Source organism: Mercenaria mercenaria, chromosome 3 (genome assembly GCF_021730395.1).
Source record: "Mercenaria mercenaria strain notata chromosome 3, MADL_Memer_1, whole genome shotgun sequence".
Taxonomy (NCBI): domain Eukaryota; kingdom Metazoa; phylum Mollusca; class Bivalvia; order Venerida; family Veneridae; genus Mercenaria; species Mercenaria mercenaria.
The window spans coordinates 38,089,085-38,116,515 of record NC_069363.1 but is presented as its reverse complement, the minus strand read 5'-3'; the positions used below and the strand labels follow the sequence as shown (position 1 = coordinate 38,116,515).

The following is a 27,431-nucleotide window of genomic DNA, read 5'->3' as shown; positions in this document are numbered from 1 at the left end:
GCTGAAATTTGAGATTTACAGCAAAAGTTTCTTAAAATATTATCCCATTTTATTCATAAATTTATTTTGGTTTAGAGATTATTTTTATCATGTGATTCCCCACAGTGATTATAGCATATTTATTTCAGTTATCATAAAAACAAAGATGAACAATTTATAAGCAACTTTATTGTTTAAATTAAAATAAAACACATTTCTTGTCAAGTAGAAAATATAAATTCATTTTTTTTTTGGACAAAACTTCAAATCTCGAGAACATGCAATATACATTCAGCATTTAAGTATTTTGTAAAAGGTTATGTATTAAGTATACAAAATTTATAATTTTCTGAAGAAAAAATATTTCATTGATCATTACTCAACAATATCACTACCATGCACTGGCCATTACAGAAACATATAATCCTATACAACAGCATATTCAGAGGTAGATAATACATAGTTATTAATATGGTGTGAGTGAGAAAAAAGTTCTTGAAAAGTTGAAAATGCATAGTACCTTCAGTCATTAGAATTTCTTTATCGCCTCGACAGACTATTGGCTCCAACTTTGGAGCCATTGGCACAAACTTTTTCCGACTGGCAAATTTGTTGGCGCAAAGTCAAATAGACCCAGAGGAAACCCTGCAGAAATAAAATCATGGACAGTCCACTTGATGTTTTCTGAAGTTGTTTTGTTTCTTAAATTCAAAGAGTTGAACCAGTTTTCAGTTCAGTCCTTAATTCTGAAGAATGTTTCCCTAATGTGAAGACTTGTCTAAGCTCAGACGGTTTTCATGTATTAATGACCTTTCTTATATGACAAGTGATGTTTATTTTTATCAAAACATGCCAGTAGTGATGTCACAGTCACCTTCCTTAAAGCAACAAAGAAATAGTTCTACCATATTTGACTTATATAAAAGACCTATAATATTTTTTTTAACTAAATTTCGACGCTCTGAAATGGTTCTATGCTCTCGGGCAAGTATACGATTTTCAATTTAATAATATAAACAAGCTATTTTTACAAAACATTTCTTCATTCAAATTAAACACTATCAAAAATAATAAATTTCAGACTGACATCTACACATGTTACAAACTGAAAATTAAAATGAAATCTGAACTCCTTACTGCTACTAAGAGTAGCTTCCAGTAGAAGATTTTTTTTTCTGTATATACCTTCCTGTTTCTACATACGTATCATATTAATCAGAAGCAATTTTATTTATTTTTGTGGGTTCAAGACAGTTAAATAGCTTTCCACTTTGGTAACATGTTCAGGCTGTCTGGCTGGGCACAATTTTTGGAAGACTATTTTTTCCATTCCTGAGAAAAACAATCCTCACATCTCAGATATGTCAATTTATAAACACATCATTCTTGACAACAAGTCTGGCAACAATTACGATGCCAATCAAATGAAATGTGTGGCTAATACTGTTCAATATATATGACTACTTTCCCATTCAATATTCAATAGAGTGGACAACTTTCTTGTTTAAAGCACAGAATTACTTTCTCAGCTCTTTCGCAATTTAATATACAGGACTACTTTCTCCATTCAATATACAGGATTACTTTCTCTGTTTAATACACAGGACTACTTTCTCTTTTTGGTCTGTCAAGATAGTATCTGTCCATGGGTAACAACTTGTGACTTGTAATACAATCTGAAAATATACAACAATTTCACAGGCAGGAAACAACAATGCCATAAAATACCTACAGAGAACTCCAGACATTTTTTTCTCTTTAAAGGTGGATAATCAGATTTTGGCCATGTAATGGATTTGTTCGAAACTTTAGCATCTGATCATTTACACTCATTTATGTTCACTTAACACTTAATACAAATTAGATTTTCACTGGAGGTATCTTTAAAATTTCATTTTCCTATCCTGGTTGCCCAACCAAGATAGGGTTATTTTATCATAAGTATAAATTTGATAAACATACTCTGCCTAAGGAAATGTATAAATATTAGACATACAGGGCGTCAAGTGCTTTTGGGAGTCAAAAATATAGGTAGGATCCTGAAATATAGGTATTTGGGGGCCAGAAATATAGGATTATATAGGTTGCTTATAATGAAGAAAACAAGTCAGACGTTTTATCCTCCTCCACCACCTACCAGCACTCTCTTTTATTAAACATAAAATACAAAGGAACAGAAAAAGTGGCTACTTTTATGATTTTAAACAAATAACATTTTAACATGTATCTTACTTTCATAACAAACTATTAATTCACCAACAGACAAAACTTTACCAATACTGGTACTCAAATCAGTTTAACAGGGAATTAGGCAAACCAAGCCATATTGCTAACAACATATATCAGTACATTGTTAATACAAGTATAAAATATTGTGTTGGGTCTCCATTTGTACACGAATGAAAAAGAAAACAATTATAATCAAACCATCTACAGAACAAAATTACAACAGTTTCATACTTATAAATACAATGATCTCTGTTAACATGATAACACATGGAGTCCCTTGACCCAGGGTCCTATAATATTGTTACATTAGACCTTCTTGGATTTCTTGGCATCTGTTTCTTTATCTTCATTCTTTCTCTTGGATAAATGCTTTTCTGATGAAGGACTTGACTTGGAAGAAGAGGCAGCTTGCTTATCTGGTTCAGATTTTGAAGTTCTTGTTGAAGCAGTGGCAGAGCTTTTGGAACTTGATATGGCTGATTGTTGTTTCTTTCCTCTGCTTGATGATTTAGAACTGCACTTATCTAGTCTGTTAACCAGTAACTGTCTCTTTTGCTGTTCAACTTCCCTTTGGTTTTCACGTACCCTGTCCATTTCCTTTTTTATACCCTCTATCTTTGATGTGGCTGTTGCTATCATCATTTGTGCTACAGAATCACCTTTCATGTCACTACTTTCAACAGCTTTAGAAAGCTTTTTCTTCCCATCTTTTAACAGTTCCTCTGCTACTGTCAACCTTGTCTGAATCTCCATTTCTTTTTTGAGCAGTGCTTTTTCTTTTTCAAGCATGGAGGAGGTCTTATTCTTCTCTTCTGTTGCAAGTTCTTCCAGTCTTTTCTTTTCAAGCCTTTCTTTCTCTCTCTCCTGTTTCTTTTTCTCTCTTTCTTCTTTTTCTGTCACAATCCTCTGTTTATACTTGTTATGGGCCATTTTTGCTGCCAGAAGTATTTCACTGTTTAATGGTATTTTGTGAGGTTGCTCATCTACAGGATCACTGAACTTAACTATGTCCTTCACAGTTCTGATGGCAGTAACAGTTTTCTCACCCAAGGCAACTCTGTCCTTAGTCACTACACTAGTGTTCACTGACAAACTTCTCTCAACCTCTGAATTTCCATGTGGTAATACCAGAGCTTTCTTGACAATTTGGGGTAAAAATCTGTACTTGAGCTGCCCACTATCAAGCTTCTTCACAAACACTTGTCTCCAATAATGGTCAATTCTATCTTCTTCTTTCAAATCATCTGTTTGATATACCTTCCATTCATCCACAATATTAACAGTCATATTTTCATCAAAATGCATCTCCCTGGACAAAATTTCAGCATCAATTACAGACATGAAAGCTTTAAGAAATGGAAAATATTCCAACTGAAAAAAGAACTTCCATTACTTAAAGCTTTCCTAAAGCTGGGCTGGGCAGGGTCGCTACACCTGAAAGGAATACAAATTTCAATGCCTAAAAGGTAACAGCATATTTATAAACTCAATTATCATAGAATTACTTCTTTTTTAATGGTCTGAATGACCTTTGTATTCCTTGCTTACCACAAAATTTCCAGATTATAGGTATTTATAGGTATTTTGGCAAAATATAGGATTTTATAGGTTATTATAGGTAAAGGGCTAAAATATAGGAAAATATAGGTAAATATAGGTAACTTGACGCCCTGGACATATTGTAATATATTTGTAAAATATTGGAATTAAAAATTATGTATTTAGATGGAATTCATTAGAAACGCAAGTTTGAAAAATTATTATTACCTCCCTTTGCCTATCTTGGTTGCGCAACCAGGATAGATTGGAAATAAATGAATTCAGAAGCTACACACAGCTTTAAAACTTGCATTTTGGTTCAGATTGTTCAATAGTTGATATGTCTATCAAATGCAAATGTAAAACTAGACATTGTATCGAAATAAAAAGAAATACCCAGCTTTTTATATACTTTCATATTAAAGGGGAGTAATTACAAAATTTTATAAAAATAATAAAATATATATTTCAAATAGGAATCTAACTCTATGTAAGACTAACTCTATGTAATCGGTCTTTTTGTTCCTTAAATAATTCTCTACCAGAATATACAAAAAGTAAAAAATGTCATTAAATGTTGATTAAATGTGATTGACCACCTTTAACCTCTAGCCTGCTAATTTCTAAAATGGACTGGTCTATCATTCGATTTGGGCAATACCATTTATTATTGAAAGAGGTGTTCAGTGAGGATTTACTGACTGAATAGCAAACAGTGCAGACCAAGATCAGCTTGCACATTTTGGTCTGCACTGTTTGCAAAGGCAGAATCACTTGCCAGCAGCAGGCTAAATGTAAGAAACTATTTTCATCTAAACAAGAGGGCCATGAAGGTCCTGTATCGCTCAGCTGACCTACTGACCTAAAGATCATCAATATTAACATTCTGACCAAGTTTCATTAAGATATGGTCATAAATGTAGCCTCTAGAGTGTTAACTAGTTTTTCCTTTAAAGGGTAAGGAAAGCCTGAAAATAAGTTAATTTTATAAGAAAGTCATCATCAAGCCTTTCAAAACGCTGAATGAATTTTTAAAATCGGACAACTATTGAAAAAGATACGGCAGTTTGAAATTTAAGAAAATGGCTGATAATGGAGGCAGCCATTTTAGTGTGTTTATGGTGTCATTTACACACTGCTGAATACTTTATTTAGCAAATAACCTTTTAAAAGACTAATTTTCATATGTTTCTTGAGTGATACTTTCTTACATTATAGCTGGAAAAAGTAGAGAAATTATTTTACAGTAATAAGTAAATGCAGTTTAAATGTGTATCTAAAATTTAAATAAAGCCACCATTTTGTTTTTTGTTGCCATGGAAACAAAATGGCTGCCAATTTGACCAAATATTTAAATGCTCATAACTTTTTCATTTTTATTCCAATTTTGAAAATTCTTTCACTTCTTTAAATGATTTAAGAAATAAAATTAACATCAGAACAACATTGCCTTTCCCTTTAATTAGACCTAATGACCTAGTTTCTGACCCCACATGACCCAGATTCGAACTTGACCTAAAGATCATCAAGATTAACATTCTGACCAAGTTTAGGCATTGTAACTGAAAATACAAACATCAAGTAGGAGCTATCTATATTAAATATATGTGCAGGCCCTTCCCCAGAAATTTTTTAAGGCGCTGGGGTAAAGTTTGTGTGGCGGGATAAGGGGTGGGTGCGGGAGGGGTACCCCCTCCCGTGTTTGATTTTTTTTTAAAAATCGAACCCAAATGGTGCTTTTTTAAGTATACCATATGCAAAAAAACACAACAACATGTATTTCATTACTTCTACATTTTCACATAATGATATAACCATCAATATATCATATAGTGTTATTTCTAGAGCTCAAAAAGGGCAGGGTGCTGCCAAAATGGGACAGAGTGCTGTCTGAAAGGGGCAGTGTGCTCTTTTCGACCTGAAAGTTATCATAGCAGTAGTTGCATTTCTAGATGTCTATAGTTAATATGTATTCCATTTATCTTTATTGCACACTTAAAGGAAATGTCACAGAATAAATTTAAGCGGTAAATCTTCCCAAAACCAGTAACAAAGTTTACAAAGCCTTTTTACTTACTTTATAGTTTAGGCTTAACCATTCAAGCCTTTCTCTTAAAAAATGTCACCAAGAATGTCAACTTATTCATATGAATAGGAAATAGTGGAGGGCCTTAATATATTAGCTTAATCTTGAAACCAAGATCATGTTGTAAACAACATAGTTAAAGGCCTGTTTCAGGTCACACTGTAAACTAATAATTATCACAAGTCATGTTGTATTGATCAGGTCTTTCATCAATATTTCATTAACAGAAAAGTACTATTACAGTTAGGTTAAAGTTTACTAAAACGCATATCCAAAATATACTATCCGGATACCGGTACACTTTCGGAATGTTGTCTGAAAGTAGTTTTTACTCAGTTACATGACCTACTAGGGTAAACCAGAGATAGTTCCTCGAATTTTGATGTTTCTCATCCTTAAAAAATACACCGACTGTCAGCTTTTTTTGAAGGAAATATGGAAAAATTGCATACGACATCGGGAGTAATAAGACTCGTGAACGGACATTCTAAACGTACTTTTACTTTCGATATTCATTAAAATTTGTGCATTTTCTAGTTTAAATTACAGTAGAATCAAACTGCATTGATATATACTTGTTATTATACTAAACAACGGTCTAATTTAAATTTTGCGCAAAGAAATCTAGGGCACTTTTCACGTGCTTGGTAATCAGCTGGCCGCTTACGCACCCCTTTTTGACATTTCACAAGATCCATACTATTTATCAATTAGTTTTAACACTTCATTGATTCTCATTACCTGTGTGCACTCGCCGTGATGTAATTTGCTGATCAAAAAAATCGTCGAGGCATGTCAACAGGGAAATTACATATACACTACACATGAGGTATCTCACGGGGATGAAATCGCTTACTGATTTAAGACGCCGCGCTAATAATTGAGGCACCGCGCGGGATATTTAAGCGCTGCGGGAAGCTGTATTTCGTGTTTTAAGCGCCGCGGTAGCGCGGCGCCTTATGCGGCTGGGGAAGGGCCTGATGTGTAGTTAACTGCATCAAAATACAAGGGCTGAAAAAATTATTAAAATATCATTTCCTGAAAAAGAGTTATTTGAGTTGAAAAAAATGATCCTGGATGAAATATTTGGAAAAATGGAGACAACTCTGCAGAGACTTTATGGCAGGCTTATGTGACTATTGACCTAGAATCTCATGCAAACTATGCACTTTTTACCAATCAAGAAAAAAGCATGCATACTTGGCACATGGATTAGCAACCTGAATACAAAACTATGTAAAGATCAAATAATTGATTGCCCTGGGGAAAGTAGGACATTTTTTGTGGTGAAATTTGTCAACAAACAGACGATTTTTTTTAAAAAGTCAAAACCAACAGAATTTCACAAGGTGAAATATGTTGAGAAGGCTACTGCTGGAAAGAGAACAATCTCAACTCCCCATACATATGCGTAAAAGTATGGGAAAAATATCTAGAAATATGAGAAAATCAAAGAAATCAATTTCAAGACTGTTGGATGCATAACTGTGTAATCATACATGGCATTTATCATAGATAGGTTACTTTTCCTTTGCACTGATATAACATGGGCAGGATTAGGATTAAGAGAGGGTGTTCACTCAACAATTTCACTATATAAACGGATTGTTTCCCTTGTGTAAAAACGGCTTAGGATAAGTCTCTACCAAGTTTCATGAAGATACAATCATAACAGTGGCTTCTAGATTGTTAACAAGCTTTACTTTTGATATGACCTGGTGACCTAGTTTTTGACCCCACCTGACCCAGATTGGAACTTAACCTTAAGATTATTAAGATTAACATTCTGACCAAGTTTCATAAAGATATGGTCATAAATGTGGTATCTAGAGTGTTCACTAGCTTTTCCTTTGATTTGACCCAGTGACTTAGTTTTTGCCCTACATGACCCAGATTCAACTTGACCTAAAGATCATCAAGATTACCATTCTGACTAATTTTCATGAAGATAAGGTCATAATTGTGGCCTCTGAGTGTTAACAAGCTTTTCCTTTGATTTGACCTGGTGACCTAGTTTTTGAATCCACTTAACCCAGATTTGACCTTGACCTAAAGATCATCAAGATTAACATTCTGACCAAGTTTCATGAAGATATGGTCATAAATGTGGCCTCTAGAGTGTTAACAAGCTTTTCCTCTGATTTGACCTGGTGACCTAGTTTTTGACCCTACATGACCAAGATTCGAACTTGATCTAAAGATCATCAAGATTAACATTCCAACCAAGTTTCATGAAGATATAGTCAAAAATGTGGCCTCTAGTGTTTAGCTTTTCTTCTGATTTGACCTGGTGACCTGGTTTTTGACCCAAGATAACCCAATATCAAACTTGTCCAAGATTTTATTGAGGGTAACATTCTGACCAAGTTTCATTAAGACTGGGCCAAGATTGTGACCTCTACAGTGTTAACAGTCAAATTATTGACAACGACGGACAACTGACAACGGACACAAGGTGATCACCAAAGCTCACCTTGAGCACTTCATGCTCAGTTGAGCTAAAAAAAAACCTTGACTGAAACATGTTGTCAAATTATTTTTACTGAAACAAGGATATTTATTCGGCTATAAACATGAAGAAATGCAGTATCGTTCCTACAGCCATAGCAAACATATATGAAAGTGACAGTGTAGTGAAGAATGAGCTTTACATGTGTATTCAATAAAACATCAAATAGCATGAAAAAAATAAATGGTCATACAGTACTAAGTAAAAACTCATGTCTATTTCCACACATGGTCTGTTTAGAATCAAAATCGTTTCACATTTAAAACATTCAGGAACTTCTCATGCATTCAGATTATGTCCAGAGTATGTGCCTCTTTTTATATACTTATAATGTATGGTTTTTTTCTCCAATTCAGTTAAAATAATTATAAACTTCTTGCATTCCATCTGGGGCTCAGTGTTATCAAAAAGTATCTTGTAGATGTAAACAATTTCTAATTCCAATATAACATTAAAGGGTACCCACCTAGAAGCCAGTTTGTTTTCACACATGTCATCCCTGGATGATAATCAGTGCCCAGATATATACTTGCTTTCTCTCTTATACCTATCACCTGTAATATAAATTGTTAATATGGCATGTTTTATTCCTCACATGATTAGATAATGAGTGAGTTTTTCTAAAACACCATTGTATTCATACTTAATACAGCTCCTATTCACTGAATTTTATCAGATTTACCCAGTCTTTATTTGTCTTCTATTATAAATCATTGAATAAGCTTAGAGAAGTTTTATTGCTTTGTGACCTTAAATCAACCATGTATTTCTTGAACAGGATACTATGGTGATACATATCACATAAAGTTATTTATAATAATTTGAAATGCCTCTTTCACAAACAAGACTTAATTTTGGATATAATAAACTTTCAAACACTGCATGGCTACAAGTTTTCTTCTTATGACTAATGAAATCCTACAATATTTCAGGTTGTCCACATTCTTTTTTTGAAATTACAAACATTGACATAGTCAGAAGCAGTGACCTTGACCTTCCAACTAGTAACATATTTCTTGTTTGCAATATTTTTATGACGGTCATTTATGCCAAGTTATTATGCATACCAAAGTTCTTAGCAAATATTTTTTGAATAATCACACACACACACGTACACTATGTGCCCTTGCAATTATAAAGCTTGATCATAAAAATTTCAGTGTACCTGTCCTCCACATAGCCTGAGAAGCTGAACAAGATGTTGTCTTGGTGGCTGTGACCTGCCAGATATATATACACGCCCAATACCTTTAAACAGAGACTGTCTGTATATTTCAGGAGACTTTTCATGCTCCAATCGTACCACCTGTAACATATTAGAACTTACAGAGTTACGCAGGTATGCTTTTACAGGCTAAGTGCTAATGAGAGACAGTGACTTAACAGATATGTATTTAGTACATTCAATCTATCTTTTATTTTTTTGGTGTAAAAAAAACAAATATCACATGTACTTAAAAGAAAATTTGGATCTTTTGAAAAAGAATGTCAACTGTGGCTATAACTGAGGTCTATATCTTTTCTCAGGGGTTCACAATATCTGATATCAACTCCGTTTGCAAGTCCCATTTCAGTACTGTCTACCGCACAGTAAATCATTACACTACCTTTCAAAAATATCTCTCAATTAATTACTGGGTTAGTACGTCAAAACATTTACTAGCAAGAGATTAATATTCAGTCCAGTAGTTATTGGTAAAAAAAATAGCAATTGTAAAAAAAACCCTACCTTACATGCTGGAAAAGTATCTGTACATTCAAATTCGGACTCCGGGATCCATTTTCCTGCTTCCAGGGAGTTTAAAACCTGTGAATGTAAAATCAAAGTCTATGTCATACTCTGGTAAGGTGAGGATTTCCAAAATTTGTCACTGAATACTTTTAGAATAACCATTTGTTATAAAATGAATGTAACAAGTAAATTTCAGTCAATACTGTTTTAAGAGACCCTGTTTGACAAAGGGTCAAATATGACAGGGAGCTTTTTGTTTCATTTTGTTAAAATAAAATGCATCTTTAATATACAAATGCAAAATTTTTAGGATCAATTTTGTAATAACTAATGGACAAAGTAAAGTAAGTTGTCTGACGGAAAAATGATGATTTTGTTTTAATCAGCAAACCTGTGACTAAGCATCTTTGAAAGACTCATTATATTGAATATTTTCAATTTCTAATAAGGTTAACAAACATTTTTGATGTCAACCATGCACTGCTTTGAACATTCTGCATATGTATAACATCATTCGTATTCACTTTTCTCTAATATCTAAATCAGTGTTTTACCAATGTCAAATACTTCTGCTAAATTTCGAGCAGGTTTTCTTTGATCTAAAAGTTTAAAATATTACACTGAAAGAGAAAAGTATGTGCATCTAATTTTTTATCCATGCCAGAATTGCCAAGTTATTTTACCTTGTCATTTTCATAAAATCAACAACTGTGAAAAAAGTCTGATCAAGCTGCTAGGAACAGGAAGTCATCAAAATTTATAGTGATCTGTTGAAGTAGACAAAACAAGGAGCTACGTTCAATAAACGCTTGATGCCCTCGGTGGCATCCTTGTCGATACAAAGCAACCCAAGTCCAAAACGAGGTCAAGGTCAAAATGAGGTCAGGTGATGTTTGAAGATGAGGAAAGGTCACAGGTTACAACTGTATTAGTATCAATTCATTCTTGTAAGCGGTATTAATGCTAGGCGAAACGGTCCCATTTGGTTAACCAAGAGATGGCCCATATAAAGCAACCTAAGTCCAAAATGAGGTCAAGGTCAAGGTCAAACTGAGGTCAGGTAATGTTTCAAGATGAGGAATGGTCACAGGTTACATCTGTATTAGTATCAATTCATTCTTGTAAGCGGTATTGATGCTGGATGAAATGGTCCCATTTGGTTAACCAAGAGATGGCCCGTATAAAGCAACCTAAGTCCAAGATGAGGTCAAGGTCAAACTGAAGTCAGGTGATGTCTGAAGATGAGGAATGGTCACAGGTTACATCTGCATTAGTATTAAGTCATTCTAGTAAGGGGTATTGATGCTAGACGAAACGGTCCCATTTGGTTAACCTCCTATGGACGGACGAACAGATGGATGGACAGGACGATCACTATATGCCTCCCGCATCAGTAGATGCCGGGGGCATAAAAAAAGTCCATTGTGAAAGGTAGTAGGTTAGAACATGATGTCCCTTAGGATGTCTAAATTGTGCACCACAACTACATGAAGAAACTTCTTGTCTTGTGCTTTTTATTCTTTTTTTTTTTCAAAATACTTACCCATTCTTTGCTAAGTAACCAAATTCCTCTGGCCAGGCCATACAGCACGTTAAGTGTTCTACGTGACTCGCCACAGATAATGTGGGTAGTTGTCTCGTTCACATTCTCCGCTATAACAAACCCACCAAGCTTTTTAATGACAGAAATAACAACATCCTGTTCACTGCAAAAAAAAAAAAAAAAAAAATCAAAAAAAATCAGACAATTATTATCAAAGACATTTTTAAATCTCATAGAACTTATACAGATCAAAAGAGTTGATGAAAGCTTATATTTGGTAACAATCATTTTGACAGCCACTTCAGCAAATTCTAACATCAGATTATCCTTTTATTTGGGCAGGTCCACTTATTATTCAAAGAGGTATTCACGGAAAATTTACTGACTAGCGAACAGTGCAGACCATGATTAGCATGCACGGATGTGCAGGCTGATCTTGGTCTGCACTGGTCGCAAAGGCAAAATCACTTGCCACTAGCAGGCTAAAGGTTAATGAAACTAAAATTTATACCATATAAATTCTAATTTTTGAGTGTGAAATAAACTCATCATATTAGTTCAATTTAATACCATGCGTATTTTTTTTAAGCAACACAAGTCTTTTTTCATTATAAAACAAGAAGAGATAGACTTAAACAAATAGAAAAGAAAGATCATAGAAAATTCACTTCTATATGTTTATGTCTAAAAGATGGCTACATAATATTTTAAACAAAAACGCAGCAATCAAATCATACTGTTTAAAGCCACTTACTATGAGTGGAGACTTGTCATAACTAGAGATGGTCTCACTATCTTTCTATGTTGAGAGACACTAACTTTTCCCCTTCTTTTCCCACTATTCACACTCCTATCTGAATCTGATGAAGAATGGTCATTACTATTCTCTAGTTCGCTTATAGATGTCAACACTGACCGATCTCTCAATTTCTTTTTTTTATTTTGTCTTTGAGATGCACTAAATTCATCAATACTTCTACGTTGTGATATCAAAAATGATGGCATATTTGCATCAGTGTAAGCAGTTGACATTGACAGTGAGAGCGTTGTCTCTCTAATTGAGCATACTAAGCTATTATCTTTAGTCAGGTTTAACTGTGTCGTTACATCCTGTACTTTAGTCATTGGTGTTTGGTCAACATTTGGAACAGTTTCATCGGCCTCATCAACATGTGTTTCATTAACAAGAGCTTTCTTTCCTTTCTTTACCTTCCTTTGTCCAGTCTCTCCAACAACACTACTTCTTTTCTTTCTACCAACAGCACATTTAGCATCTTTTCCAGATTCTTCATCTGGTTTCCTTTTCCTGCTTGTTTTATTTTCCACAGTATTCTTAACTTTGTCTTTGCCATTTTCATCATTATTTATATTTTGTCTATTATCTAAGGCATCCTTATTTGCATCAGCTTCATCTTCAATGCAAGCTGAAGAATTATCTGAACTAGTTTTTTTCTTTCTACCTCTCTTTGTCTTTGTAGGCTCTAACTGTGGTCTTTCATCTGTAGAACATTTTGTTGGTTCAACTAATACAGAATGCTGTTCAGTTAAATCTGTTAACGATAACAGTTTCTTTTTCATTGATTTCTTTACATTTGTAGCCTTACAAGTAGTCAACTTTGATTCATTCTGCTCAGATTTCTCATTTTCTTTTTCTATTGATTCCATATCATTTTCAGGTAATGCTTTGCTGTTTCTTGGGGAGATACTATTTCTACTTGCCCTTTTACCATTGCTTTTAGCTGTTTCATTCAATTTTCCCTTTGAATTTCTACCTTTTTTCATGGTCTTTTCTTGTCTAACTGGCACATTTTCATTATTCACTTTACTCTTTTGACTAGAATTCTCTTTTGAACATGACAAATCTGCAATGGGATTTTCATCTTCATCTTCCTCAGGCAGTAGGTTTAAGATAGTAGATGTATCTAATTCCTGAACTGCTTGTTGAACAGACAGTCGACGAGATGAACGTCTTCTCTGTTTTCTTTCTGTTAAAGTTTCTTCATTTTGCATGTCTGTTTTATGCTTTTGAGATGTCTTTTTTACAACAACTGACCTACCAGAACAACTGCCAACATTATTAGGGTCTTTAGTTCCTGATTCCAAATTTTGCGTATCACATTCATTCTCTGCATGTTGTTTCAATTTAACAGGTACATTCACCACTGTTTTAATTTCTTGAGAACTCAATAAGTTTTCATCAGAGTCTACACCAAACATTCCAGCACCTGTTCCACTTTTGTTTAATTGACTATTCAATGTTGCATTTATGTTCTGAGCAAGTTTGAAGATGTCATTATTCACAGAAGATTCACTATCAATACTGACGTTATGTTCAATTAATCCGCTTTTCTTGCTATTACCTATTTTGTTAGCTGGCCCCTCAACTTCAACCATTTGATCATTATCAGAGTCAGACATGAATACAGAACTTGCGTCAGGGGACTGGGTGGTGCTAGAACAATTACCACTGAAAGCAACTGATTCTGAAAAGAAAACCAATACATTACCCTTTTTGTTTTATTCCGATAATAATTCTAAGAACAGCCAGGTGCAAATCCTGCTTTTACTATTGGTAATATCGTATAATGACATAAAGACTTTTATCTAATGTATTATTAGGTTTGGTATATTTTTTTACCCTTACTCTGCTAAATTTCTATAATGAACTTGCCAATCTTTCAATTTGGACAGTACCATTAACTGTTAAAAGGAATGCTTACCAAAAAGATACTGACTGAATGGCGAATAGTGAACTTCTGAACAGTACAAGACGAAAGAGAAAAAGTTACATTGAAACTATTAATTGATGCAATTTTGTCATTGCAAAGCATACACAGAAAACTATTTAATACTTTTTTTTACTTTTCGGAGCAACTTAGTCATTGCTAATGTAAACTGCTTTCTAAAATTAGAGCAAAACCACTCCAGTGTTCATTCCAGGCCGCGCCATGGGGCCATAGGCGCGTATTTTACTGTATTGGCGCATAAAAGTTTGCCCTATAGCGCCCGTCGGGCGCACACTTTTTCAGAAAACAGTCCGTTTACAATGAGCCGACTTCCAGAAGTTGTGAATCGAATACGACTCTTCCGATGACGTAACGCGCATTTTCATTGGTCGATGTTAAAATAGTAGCCAGTCTCCGGTCGCCTAACAACATACAGCTTTCAATGTTGCTATGCAATGGCGGACAAAAAAAAAAAACAGTCGCGATTCGGAGAAAAAAGATATCCAATTTTACGTTTTTCTCTAACCGTTAAAAAAAAGCAGACGATGGAGAACAAATTTCCAAAGAAAGATGACATGTTCGAGACCGCTAGACCACTCAATAGCCTAACCGCTAAGCCAAAATCAGGCGACAAACATTAATTCCGTAGTAAATCCGCATTCATGGCTGTCGCCAGTGTCGGACTTTCCGTGGTTAAGTTTCGGTAACGGTCAAAATATTATGACTTGTTTCGTTTTTGTCGTGTTGAGCGACCTGTGAAGTGTCCACTTTTCTCTTTGTAATTATGTTTTACGAACCGCGAAAATAATACCTTGAACTCCATGTAAGAAAAGTGTTAAAAATACAGCCTTTCCTTTCATGTAAATCAGTTTTTCTTTCATGGCCCCTATTTTTTTCAAATGTCCCCATTTTTTTGCCATCATGGGGCCCTTTGACCCCACTTAAAAAAATCCTGGAATGAACACTGCCACTCACGGTCAGTATATAAAGATCTGTAAGTAGTGTTAAGAGTATCTTACTGAAGAGTTTTTTCTGTAACTGTTTCAGATGTATATGTTTGTCCTCTGCATCATGATCATCCAGTTCCCCAGCTGTATAAGATCCTGCTGCGCCTATAACATATATATCAATCTTACCACAAGAATATACAACACAGATGTAGGAGTATAGTAAGAATTCTGAAGAAAACCATTAAACAATTCATTTTCGCTAGTAAGTTAAGACATACTGAATTAAAAACTTTCCCTATTGTTAAAATGCAAACCAATAATGAAAAACAATACAATTCTTTCTTAGACCTCTTAGATTCTATGAAAACTTACAAGACTGCCATTAAAATCTAGTTGGCAGTTATAACAGTTAGCCAATACACCTTAATAGTGTAGATTCAAGCAAAAAATAATACAAGTTATTTCCTTGGGTTACATGATGGTTTTTCAACTGTATTTCAGATACACAAGTATTCTCTGCAACAGATGATTTTTCTGCCTCAATTGTCTCCTTTTCTCTTCCTCAAAAGCCATTTCAACAATATTTTCAGGGCAAAAACAAGTCACCAGAATGCATTATACATGACCTTTTCTCAATTATTTTCTTGGGGGAGGCCACCCTGAACCTCCAGCTTTGGGCTGGAGATACACTCTCCCAAAATTACCCTCATCACCAATCATCAAAATACCAAGCACCAAACTGAATGCTTTCAACATTGAAATTTTACCTGAAGAACGTGAACTACGGCTCTTTGTCATTTGCCTCAGTTAAATTAAGCCTCTTGCAACATCCCTGCTGCATGGTATATTTGGAGCTAACCTGGCAGGCTATGGTTATTCTGCCAACTTTTGACATAATTTATGTATCTGTACAAACCCTCTTTAGCCAGTTTGATCTTCCTCATTTTTTCCCTCATGCTAGGTGGTGTATCTGGTATGGTCAGGCGGATAGGGGTAAGTACAAAACCATCATCCTGTTGAAAAAAGAATAATTCAAGGGTGATAACTCAAGAGTGAAAAAGGATATCCAGTTGGTTATCAAATTTGGAAAAGATAATATATCCAATAGGTTTAAGGGTATAAAGAAATAAACAAGATATGTTCAGTGTAATGTATGTAATAACAAGAGCTGTCACTAATGGTGACAAATGCCCCCGCAGCACCTTGACCTTTGACCTGGTGACCTTGACCTGGTGACACCAAAGTCAGTAGGGGTGGTATACTCAATAAGTACTATCAGCATGTTAAGTTTGAAGGTCCTGGGTGAAGTGGTTCGTGAGTAAAATGCCTTCATGCAAAAAGTTAACGTTGGCCCCTGTGACCTTGAACTTTGAACTGGTGACCCCAAAGTCAGTAGGGTTGGTGTCCTCATAAAGTACTATCAGCATGTAAAGTTTGAAGGTCCTGGGTGAAGTGGTTCGTGAGTAAAGTGCCTTCATGCAAAAAAATAAAGTTTGCCCCTGTGATCTTGGCTTTGACCTGGTGACCCCAAAGTCAGTAGGGGTGGTGTACTCAATAAGTTTTATCAGCATGTGAAGTTTGAAGGTCCTGGGTGCAGTGGTTTGCAAGTAAAGAGCCTTCATGCAAAAAGTTAACGTTGGCCCCTGTGACCTTGACCTTTGACCTGGTGACCCCAAAGTCAGTAGGGGTGATGTTCTCAATAAGTACTATCAGCAAGTGAAGTTTGAAGGTCCTGGGTGCAGTGGCTCGCAAGTAGAGCCTTCATGCAAAAAGTTAACGTTGGCCTGTGACCTTGACCTTTGACCTGGTGACCCCAAAGTCAGTAGGGGTGGTGTACTCAATAAGTACTATCAGCATGTGAAGTTTGAAGGTCCTGGGTGCAGTGGTTTGCAAGTAAAAGGCCTTCATGCAAAACGTTAACACCGGCCCCTGTGACCTTGACCTTTGACCTGGTGACCCCAAAGTCAGTAGGGGTGGTATACTCAATAAGTACTTTCAGCATGTTAAGTTTGAAGGTCCTGGGTGCAGTGGTTTGCGAGTAAAGAGCCTTCATGCAAAAAGTTAACGTGACGAACGAACGAACTAACTAACTAACGGACGGACAGTTGAAAACTAATATGCCTCCCTTCGGGGGCATAAGAAGAGCATTTTTTGATCAAAGTTAGGTGGGGTGAAGGGGCAGGGGGTGTAATGACTCAAGAGTGGGATAAGTGGGGTGGAGGGATGGAGAAGCTGAGACAAGAGAAAAAAGTTGGGATGTGATGGATACCACGACTAGAAACATTCTCCGTTTTAAGTCAAATTGAGAAGAGAGCCATTCAACTTTAACCAACACTACCACAAAATATGACTCAAGTGACCTTGACCTTCGAGATCTGCTCTAAACTAAGATTAATTCTTATGTGAGGTTTGATGATTATAGGGGCAGTAGTTATGAAGATATAGTATATTTCACATACAAAATTTTCTGGCTGTCATTTCCATTTATCAGCATAAATTAGTTCAGTAAAACCTCAAAACAGAGTTACTTTTAAGAATTATATAATCTATACGTACTGGTGACCTTGGTTGAGTATCTTGTACAAGAACTATAGCTCTTGGAGAGCTAGAGGGTGTGTTCTCTGTGGATTTCAATCTATTTAATGCATCATGTTTCTTTCTTTTCCGTCCCACTCTTTCAGCACTGTTTGCCAGTTCCTCTTCAAAATCACGTGGCTGCATGGATTTGGCTTTCTACAATACAAAAAGGCAATCAAATACATATCACGGTTAAATAGTAAACGTATCTGTATATATATATGTGAACCTATTCTAGCAAAATGGGGAAATATGTATTTTAAAGTGGCATTATACGCATCTTACTGCACATAGTGTGTTTTTGGTGAATGTTTTATAAAAGCAAGTTTCCAGTTGCTGTGTTAAATTAACGATAATGCCGCATAAGTATTTGAAAGTAAAGCTTTAGAAATAAAAAAATCAGACTAATAAAACAACAGTTCTTTTCTTCAATTTTCTACACAATGATCTCCCTTACGTATAAGCAGAGATTTCTGAAGTTGAAGAGAAGCAACTCCTGCATGCAGTTTGACTTTTCTTAAGACTGCTCCAGTTGTAAATTACGAAAAGTCATATTTGCAAAGTTATTATTTTGTTCTGGTAACAGGAACAGTTTGGTATACTGAGTTAAAAGCTATAATTTCCTCCATCCTTTTTACACATATCTATTTCAACTGTATTTTTACTTGAAAAATGCGTATAATTCCACGATTTAAAGGAAAAATACAGTTTTTTCTCCCCTTTTTGGAAAGTAAGTGCCCTTTTGAGGAAAATATTTACTCTGCAATATAAGTATTTTTGATGAAAATGTTAAAGTTAGGAAGAAAAAAAGGTTAGTAATAACTAAACTGAACACACTGCCAAGCATTTCTAATGTTTAGCTTTAAATTACTGGCTAAAATACAGTAAAACACCACTCACTTGGGCATCAACGGCTTGAACACACAGGCTCACTCAAGCCAATTCACATACTAGTAGCCCATGTGCATTTTGTATATGAAATGATCTGAGCTGGCCTGAGCATCAAGATCACTCAAGTGTGACAAGAAGTCCCATTTAATTAATTTATCCTTTGATTTTGAATATCAAAACTTAAAATCAGGTGCCAACATTGTTCACAATTAAAGTCTTTGTAAATCAGCCAGTATAAGTTTTTTACATTAAGAAAATCATTTGATATTCTCTTAGATTATGTATATGCTTGTCTGTCAATATATTTGAGATGTTTATAAGATTAGTTGTTGATGAAACTGTTAAAAAGTTATTACATAAAAAGAAAAACTTATAGATCTAGACATGAAGAAAAAATGTGACTTAGAATGTCCCTTAACACTAATTCAAGAACTTACAAAATATGTTGCAGAAGACAACATTTTCTGATACAAGATCTGAAGAAAATGTTCTTACATCAAAATTTAAGGAAATCATAATTTTTCATCACAGTTGTTTTGTAGTTGTCCTACATGTATGATTTGGTTGATAAACAGGCTTAAAATCCTGGACAACTTAAGCATTTTGCTCACCCCTTGCAACTTCATGCCATCTGCATTCTACTGTATGAAACAAATTGTCAAAATGGGGGAAAACATATCTTTAGAGCTAAGGAATGACAATGTTTAATGGAGTCAGTTTATGATAGGAAAAAATTATAATATCTATTACATTTAATAAATCTGTTCAAAGGCTGCTTCTTACATAAACTTATATGAGCCGTGCCATGGGAAAACCAACATAGTGGGTGTGCAGCCAGCATGGATCCAGACCAGCCTGCGCATCCGCGCAGTCTGGTCAGGATCCATGCTGTTCGCTAATGGTTTCTCTAATAATAATAGTCTTTGAAAGCGAACAGCATGGATCCTGACCAGACTGCGTGGATAGCTGGCTGGATCCATGCTGGTCGCAAAGCCACTATGTTGGTTTTCCCATGGAACAGCTCATATGACAATTTTGTGTCATTTAAAAAACATGAATCTAAAGAAATATTATACATACTTTGAGTTTTGTCATGAGGAGTGGTGTCCCTTTAAGCCTGGGTACAACAGCTGGATACATCCTCTCAGAAACATGCTCCTGGTTCAATTTACAGCTGAAAAGTAAGGGATTGTTTTCATTACTTTGGAGAAATGACCAATGTCCTTAACTTTGGGAGTTTTAGTAGTAATTTGATCAAAACTGGAAGAAAAACTAAAAGAAACCCTGAAAATAAACACATTTACAGATACTTGTTAAGATTGGATACAAACTAATATCAGAATAATTTTTCACGCTCAAAATTCTCTCAGTCATTTTGTATGTTCAACTGCTGTTCAACTGCTGTTAGGGCAACCTACCTATTTTTGCACCATGCATAATATTCATTTCACAGTAACAAGTTTGTTTTTTACTATGAAGGAAATGGACCAAGCCCTGTGATCTGGGAGGGGGTAGGGTGGAAGGTCAGTATTTAGGCAAAGGGGAATAAAAAAAAAGCCTGTTGTAAGGTAAATTTTGGGGGAGAAGGCATTATTTGAAATGAATTAATTAAGCAGCCTTTAAAAAGACTGGTATACAAACAGTATGTTGAGTACAGCACATGTCCATACTGGAACTTACTTTTCCACCCATAGAACAGAAACAAGGTGAATGCCTTTCTTCTGGGCTTTAGTTTTTGTTCTGTTGCTTCCCTCCTTGAAAACAACATGAGTGACATCTGGTGTAAATTTTTTCACAACAATTGCTCCAAGCTGTGCAAGTTCTTTCCTTACTGCCTCACTTCTATTATCATTTGTAGACCTCACTTCCACATAGGCCACCACACCTGAGGAAATCAAAATCATGGCATGAAACTAGATTTTTCATTGTTCCTTTAAATAAATGCATTAAATAACAAGAGCTTTCTGTAAAACAGCATGCTTGACTTTTCTCAGTGCTTGACTCTTTGCCAGTAAAATCTTTATAAATTTTTTACCAAAAAATTCTAAGTTAATTAAAAAGGGGCATAAATCTGTCACAAAATTCAAATCAGAGTTATGGGGATTGTTTCTCCTGTTGTAGACTTTGATAGTAAAATACTACTTTAAGTTTCAAGTCAATAGCTTTGATCGTAACAGAGTTATTTGTCTTTATCAAAAACTTTAACCAAGGGCGATGCCAAGGCGAGTGCAATAGCTCTACTTTTTCCTCAAAAAGTCAAGCTAAACATTCATAAAGACATGAAAGTACTGGTAATATTCTTTTTATCATATAATGAAATATCAAAATTTCTTCTTTCTTAACCTACTATAGACAGAGTCAAGTCAACAAATGTCTACTACAATAGCTATGCTTAAAACGATGTCACACAAAAATGTTATCACACTCATTTTAATCATGTATTTTTTCTCTCTCAACATCAAACATGATATATGGTAACTAGACTTTTCAATGTTCTTTCATTTTTTCCCACAAGTTCATCTGGAACATAAATTTCTTACACAGCAAGCACTTATCTGCTTTATAGTGACTTAATGTCATTACCTTGGCTTATGGGATGCACAGATACATGTATGTAGAATAAACAGTTAACTGATAAGTTTGGAGTCACCTTTTAACACTCTGTCATCAACAGCTTGTGTTGCAGGAAGATCATCCTTTGCTTCAGAGCCCACATTTTCATTTAGTATATCCAGACCATCCATTTTATATCACCTCTGAAAGACATAAAAGTTAAACATGTTAAACTTACTTATCATCATGTATTTGTGTCATTGCTAAGCGTTCATTATCCGGAATCAGTCTAGCCAAACTAGAATTCTAGTTTGGTCTAGACCGATTCCGAATCTGTCTAGATTCCAGTTTGGCCTATGACATTTACATTCATAAAATTTGTGTCAAAATCAAGTAGAAACCGTACCATAGCTATTCGAATACTTCGATTTTTCAAAATAAAGTGGTTTTTACAAGTGTACCGGTTACGATTAAAAAATGTAAACAATGGACTCTGTCTATGAATCTTTGGAATGAATGAATGACAGTCGATCTTAGTCATAATACTGACTGACAGAATGCTAATGACTCCATGTGTTGCAGAAAGGTATTTAGTTTGTAACTGTAATTTCCTATCAATTGAAATCCTCTCAAAACTGGTAAAATAATTGCTTATATTTGGACAAAGCTCATCATCATACTCTGAACAACACATTAGAGAAATTTGGACAGTTTTTACCGATTTAAACGTTGGCAGCATTAGATTATATTTTTTCTTTATATGAAAATTGCCGTTAGGTAACAAAGCGAATACGCCGATAATCCGGAGTTCACCGATTATGATGTTATTGTCAAAAAATTGTTCCAGTTCATGTAATGTAATAGGTGCACTTAAACTGCATAGCTATTAGCTACTGCTGTTATAGAGAAGTGGTAAAGTGTCTACCTTAGGTGTGAGAGGTCCTGGGTTCGAGTCCCGGTTAGAGCTTAAATATTTGCATTCTGCTACAGCATATTTTTGCTGTTTACAGACTGTTCCAGATGTTCTAAATTTTTAGCACACAGTATCATGGATCATTATTTAGCAATCCAGATCACAGTTGAATGTTGTTAAATCAAATGCACCCAAATATTCACTATATTATGTCCCTTTGAAGTTTCTGCTCTCAATGTTCAAGAAGAGTTACATTTCCTTGATCACAACATTTTCTTTTACATGAAAATATTAAATGCTCATAGCTCTACGCTTCTTATTAAAATATTGTCTATATACCTATTTTTGAGAAATATATGGACACTTGCATTCATTTCAAAGCTTTTAACTTCAAACCTACGATTTGAAAAACTTAGGTACTATCTCTAAATCAAGCACTGCAATGTTTAAACTGTGAAATTTAAAATATTTTACAAGTGTCTTGCTGAACAACTTTAACTGTCTCTTTAGAATAGTAGGTGAGTGGGCATTTTGCCTCTAAATGCCATTCCAAAAAAGGATAGGTTAGTTAGAAGACAAATTGTAAGAATTTGGATTGAAAAGCTATTAAAATTGCTATTTCATGTGGAAGTGTCTATGTCACGATGGCTGTACCAATGTTTTTTCTTATTTGCATTATGGTCATGCTGCTTACAATGTACTTGTAGTATCCTTATCCGCACAATGGGAGTTTTGATAGTTTCTAATTTTGCAGTTACTTGAGTAAGGTAGATCACACATTTGCGGTCTCCGCGGGCCTTTTTTGCACAAAGAAATTTGTTATTTCCTCTCCATTTTCAGTTCCATTGTAGAAAATTTTCTATTTGCGAAAATGTTATGAAAGTAATGATTTTCACATAGACTCCCATTATGAAAAATAGCGTGAGGTCCAAATTTTTCAAATCATTGTAGCAAAAAATCAAGCACACGGCCCTATCCAATTCATTTACTGAATTTTCTAGGTATATTCTGAAATTTTGAAAAATCAGAGTTAAATCAAATTCTACATTGTAGAAAAAAATTTGATCCAAATGTGCAGAACATCATGTTCATTGTTTAAAAGATATCAAATAAGTAGATGTTATAATTATATAATTTAATAAGATATTCTTGTATTGGAACTTGTAGAATCTTCTTGAGTTCTGGTACTCGTCTTCTACGTCTATTAATGTAATCTACCCAATTAATAGTACACTTCCAGTGTAAAATGGTTGTAAAACAGTAAAGTCATAATGATGGTTGGTTAATAAATGTTACTGGTATCAAATCTAGTATCTCCATGATGTCTATCCAACCGTACGTTTTGAATTGTAATACATTGGTAGCACTGATAATACTGTCAGGCAAACTGTTCCACATACCAATTGTTCAAACACAGAATGATCTTAAACGAAACGTTTTTAAACATCTGGGTCTTACCAACTTTTTATTTATGGGTTTGGTTGTCTGCAAATTCAAACATACCATCCATTGATCAGGTCGGCGTGACGTCACATCCGGAGCAATCGATTATGCAAATTACCTTGGAGGTGAAAGCAGGACCTCGCAATTCGTAGCGAATTAACTAGCGGTGTGGGTTGTGATGTTTTAATTCTCAAATGAAACAAATCAAGAGTCATCTTTTTTATCATCTGCAGTCCTTACGCTATGGTACAATCTATATATTTTTCAAAAAAGTAGGGTTTTTGTGATAATTGATTTTGTGGCATTTTAAAACGGTCTGGAAAGTGACAGATTATGTGTTGTCTGCTCTTCGCCGCTACGGATCAGATATAATTAAAACAAGTTCCCAAGCTTATTCAACATTTTCTCAGTTTGCTATATATATATTAATCTAAACTAAATATCTGAGAACAAAACATTTTTTTTATTCAACTTCTTTGCTTGAAATCGTAGCAGTTGTTTCTTTCATCTCTTTCAAGTGTCTTGAATTTTTTTTTCTTTTTAAGAAAGAACAGATCAAATAAATAGTAAATTAATTTTCTGATATTTTTATGTCATTTTTAAATAAGCTGATTTTCTAAATGTTTTAATGCTCTGAAATAATGATATTGTTGCCATTTTCTGAAATGTACTTTGTGCGATATATTTTATTTAGTTAATGTAAAATGCTATAATGTCGAAGTACATTAAGTATGAAAGTCATTTAAATAAAGTTGAAAACTTATACTTTATTCTATATGTAATCTTATTGCAGACATTTTTTTTTTTTTGAAGAAATGTCCTTCCAGCCAAAAAATAGTTTGGTGAATTAATTTTAAAGTTTCAAATGAACTAAATGTTCGGGCATGTGTATTGGTTAAAGTTTTTTTATGTAGTAGCTCTATTAATCCCTTTGTCAATTGACACGCAAATAACAATAATGTGCATCTTCCAAATATCATAAGACCCTGAAGGCATACATCAAACGGACAAGACAGGAAATTACCATAAGGCCCCGAAGGGGTACATCAGAGGGATAAAACAAACAGGAAATCAATCTATTAAAAAGTGATAGTCATTAGGAACTGGTCAAAACTGATTTTCATCAATATACCACATACTGATTGGTTTCCATAGTGATTTATGACTGGAATGAATGCTTTAATTTTGTGGTATGTGGAAGCAGTCAATTGTGACAGTCTAACAATTAACAAAAAAAAAAATGGATATTGAAAACTACAAGATATGACTAAAATTATTCTAGACAAAGCGTGCAAATTATCGTTCTCAGTTTTAAATAATTGACAAAACAGAGATCAGTATTTTTTTAGTATTTTCGTAATTGGAAGTCATCAATTTATTGATACGTCCTGGCTTTTCGTAAAAAAGAAACTAGCATGCAGTTATTATATATATCATTTTATCTCCGCGTGTAACACAGTAGCTCATAACATATAAAAAACCGCTTTGTGTTATAAATGCTATTGTGATCCTGATACCCTTCGAGGAAGAAAAAAATCCCTTCTCCAGTATTTACGCATAATGTGCTATTAAGCTTTAAATTATGACACCTCTCATTAAATTTCATACGAATGAGAATTTAGGTAAGAGGTGTTGATTTGATTAAATTTAGAGTGACTGAATCACTTTTGACACCACAGTATAAGCTATCTGGCTTTCAGAACTATTTTAATGGCAGGCTACTAAATAGAACGAGAAAAGTGAAACGAATGGAGAAACCTAATTAGATGAAATAGATTTTCTGTTTTATTTACTTTAAAAAGACCTCCGATTTTTTAAATTATAATTTTCATCCAGTCCGTCACGAATATGAGACCTTGCAGCTTACACGGATCAATGATGAATATCACGTCTGAAACCTAAAAAAGAAAGGTTTCTTTCTCGGGAGTGATTTCTGGAACATCATGCTACATTATAAATTCATTGACTTATTAATATTGCCCAAAATTTTACTTTAAGCAAAGAAAAACAACCAGCACTAGTGAAACATGAAACGGTTTTCAATTACAATTTAGCGTTTGCTGTCACCTCCGCTTGTTGCTATGCAACGCGATATGCTGAAGTGCCCGGATATCCGACCTGATCAATAGGTATGTCATCAAAATTTATTCAAACAAATATTAGATACTGTTTTTTTCATTACAAGTGGAATAATTAATTAAAATGTTGAACAAATATATACATATCAAAAGAATGAAAAGACAACTTACACCTGCATAAGTTAATTAGTTACTTGTTATAACTTTAAATATAATTTAATATTATCGTGTTTCTAACTTTAACTTAATAAATAGATTTTTTCTAGCAGTAAGTTGGCATGACTTTTCAGGCAAGATCATCTTGCAAATAAAGAAAATAATTGGCACAACTGTCATACGAATAATGCAAATAATCAGAATGACCGTCATGTGAATAAAGACAACTATCAACATGGCCATCAACATCTTTCGGATACTCTCAGCCATTTTTCATCTGAAACGCTCTGAAATACTCAGTTCTGGGGTATGTGACAGGGTAATTTCTTTTAACAGAAATCTATGAAGAAAAAAAAGCAGTGCCTAAGGTGAAAACAGGAGTAGAAATTAGATATGTAGCGAAAACTAATGATAAAGATCATTTAATTGGTCTTCGGTTTATGCATTTCATAATTTTCTCGACATTATGAAACAGTTTAGTCTTATAGTATCTCTGAATATAATAGAACAGACAATTACATTTAAATAAGATATACTGTAATTTTTTTAGTTAGGTCCAACTTTTATTTACTTTGAATATCCCGCAGGTTTCTGGTCTCGTTCCTAACGAGACTTCTTTCGTTCCAATTCGCTTTCGAACCATTTCGCATCCTTCTACGGCAGACAGCGAAGAAATAATGGTAAAATAATTCTGACAGAAACGTAAATATTTACAAAGAACTATGAAATACCTTTTTAAAGCTCTTTGATATTTATTATAAAATTTAGCCAAAATAGCAATAAGTAGTCCAAATTATAGGACGTTTTGGGACAGCGTGATAACTTTTGACTGTTCAAGTATGACAACTATAAAATAACAGATCATAAAAGTCATCCCCATAAGCCAAATATGTAAGGCTAAGCAATAATAAATCAAATAAATCATTCTGCATAGACGTGCTATTAAGCATTTATTAAAAATTAGTGACTTTTTGCTTAGATCACAGATACTTTGGGTTTGAACCAGCTACGACCCTGCCCAGGTGACAGGTCTACAGTTTGGTCAAATCATGGCAAATGCAACAAAGACCATAGCCTTACTCATTTGGTTTATATCGGGATATCCTGGCAAAAATATTCAATCATTGAGACAACTTGTTATGAACAATTCTCAGATTCTTTGCTTAAAGGTCAAGGTCACACTGAGGTCAAAGGACAGCATGTTTTTAGCTCAGGTGAGTTATTGTGATTGCTCGATGTCCGGCGTCCGGCGCTGTTGTCTGTCGTCCGTCAATATTTAGCTTGAGTATGCGATAGAGGCTGTATTTTTCAACTGATCTTCATGAAATTTTGGTTCAAAAATGGGTCATCTGGGGTCAAAAACTAAGTCACTAGGTCAAATCAAAGAAAAACCTTGTGTATTCGATAGAGGCTGTATTTTTCAATTAATCTTCATGATTTTTTGTCAGAATGATAACCTTGATAAAATCTAGCTCAATTTCGAAAATGGGTCATCTGGGATCAAAATCTAGGTCACTCGGTCAAATC

General features: G+C 34.4%; 1 protein-coding gene across 2 annotated transcripts; it reads right to left on the bottom strand.

Moving 5' to 3' along the window:
- Positions 1-148: 148 nt before the first annotated feature.
- Positions 149-26,498, bottom strand: LOC123523572 (microcephalin-like). Of its 2 annotated transcripts, none has more exons than XM_053538227.1 (13): positions 26,424-26,498; positions 21,412-21,517; positions 20,442-20,646; positions 19,842-19,935; positions 17,850-18,026; positions 16,210-16,306; positions 15,363-15,455; positions 12,372-14,100; positions 11,618-11,780; positions 10,072-10,149; positions 9,508-9,648; positions 8,809-8,896; positions 149-1,655 (listed from the first exon to the last, which is right to left on the bottom strand). In XM_053538227.1, the coding sequence occupies exons 2-13, from the start codon at positions 21,503-21,505 to the stop codon at positions 1,573-1,575; spliced, it is 3,042 nt and encodes a 1,013-aa protein (XP_053394202.1). In that variant the 5' UTR covers positions 21,506-21,517; positions 26,424-26,498; the 3' UTR covers positions 149-1,572. The 2 variants fall into 2 exon arrangements, with proteins under 2 accessions (XP_053394202.1, XP_053394203.1); XM_053538228.1 differs by having other exon boundaries at positions 26,476-26,498.
- Between the last annotated feature and the right edge of the window lie 933 nt (positions 26,499-27,431).

What these genes read in the sequence shown, in the direction of transcription:
- LOC123523572 (XM_053538227.1), bottom strand. Translation starts at nt 21,505, where the DNA reads ATGGATGGTCTGGATATACTAAATGAAAATGTGGGCTCTGAAGCAAAG. An exon ending in GGTTACTTAGCAAAGAATGG is followed by an intron (nt 10,150 to 11,617) that starts GTAAGTATTTTG and finishes TTACATTCACAG; the next exon opens with GTTTTAAACTCCCTGGAAGC. An exon ending in GAAAACAAACTGGCTTCTAG is followed by an intron (nt 1,656 to 8,808) that starts GTGGGTACCCTT and finishes GTATATTTTCAG; the next exon opens with ATTGTATTACAAGTCACAAG.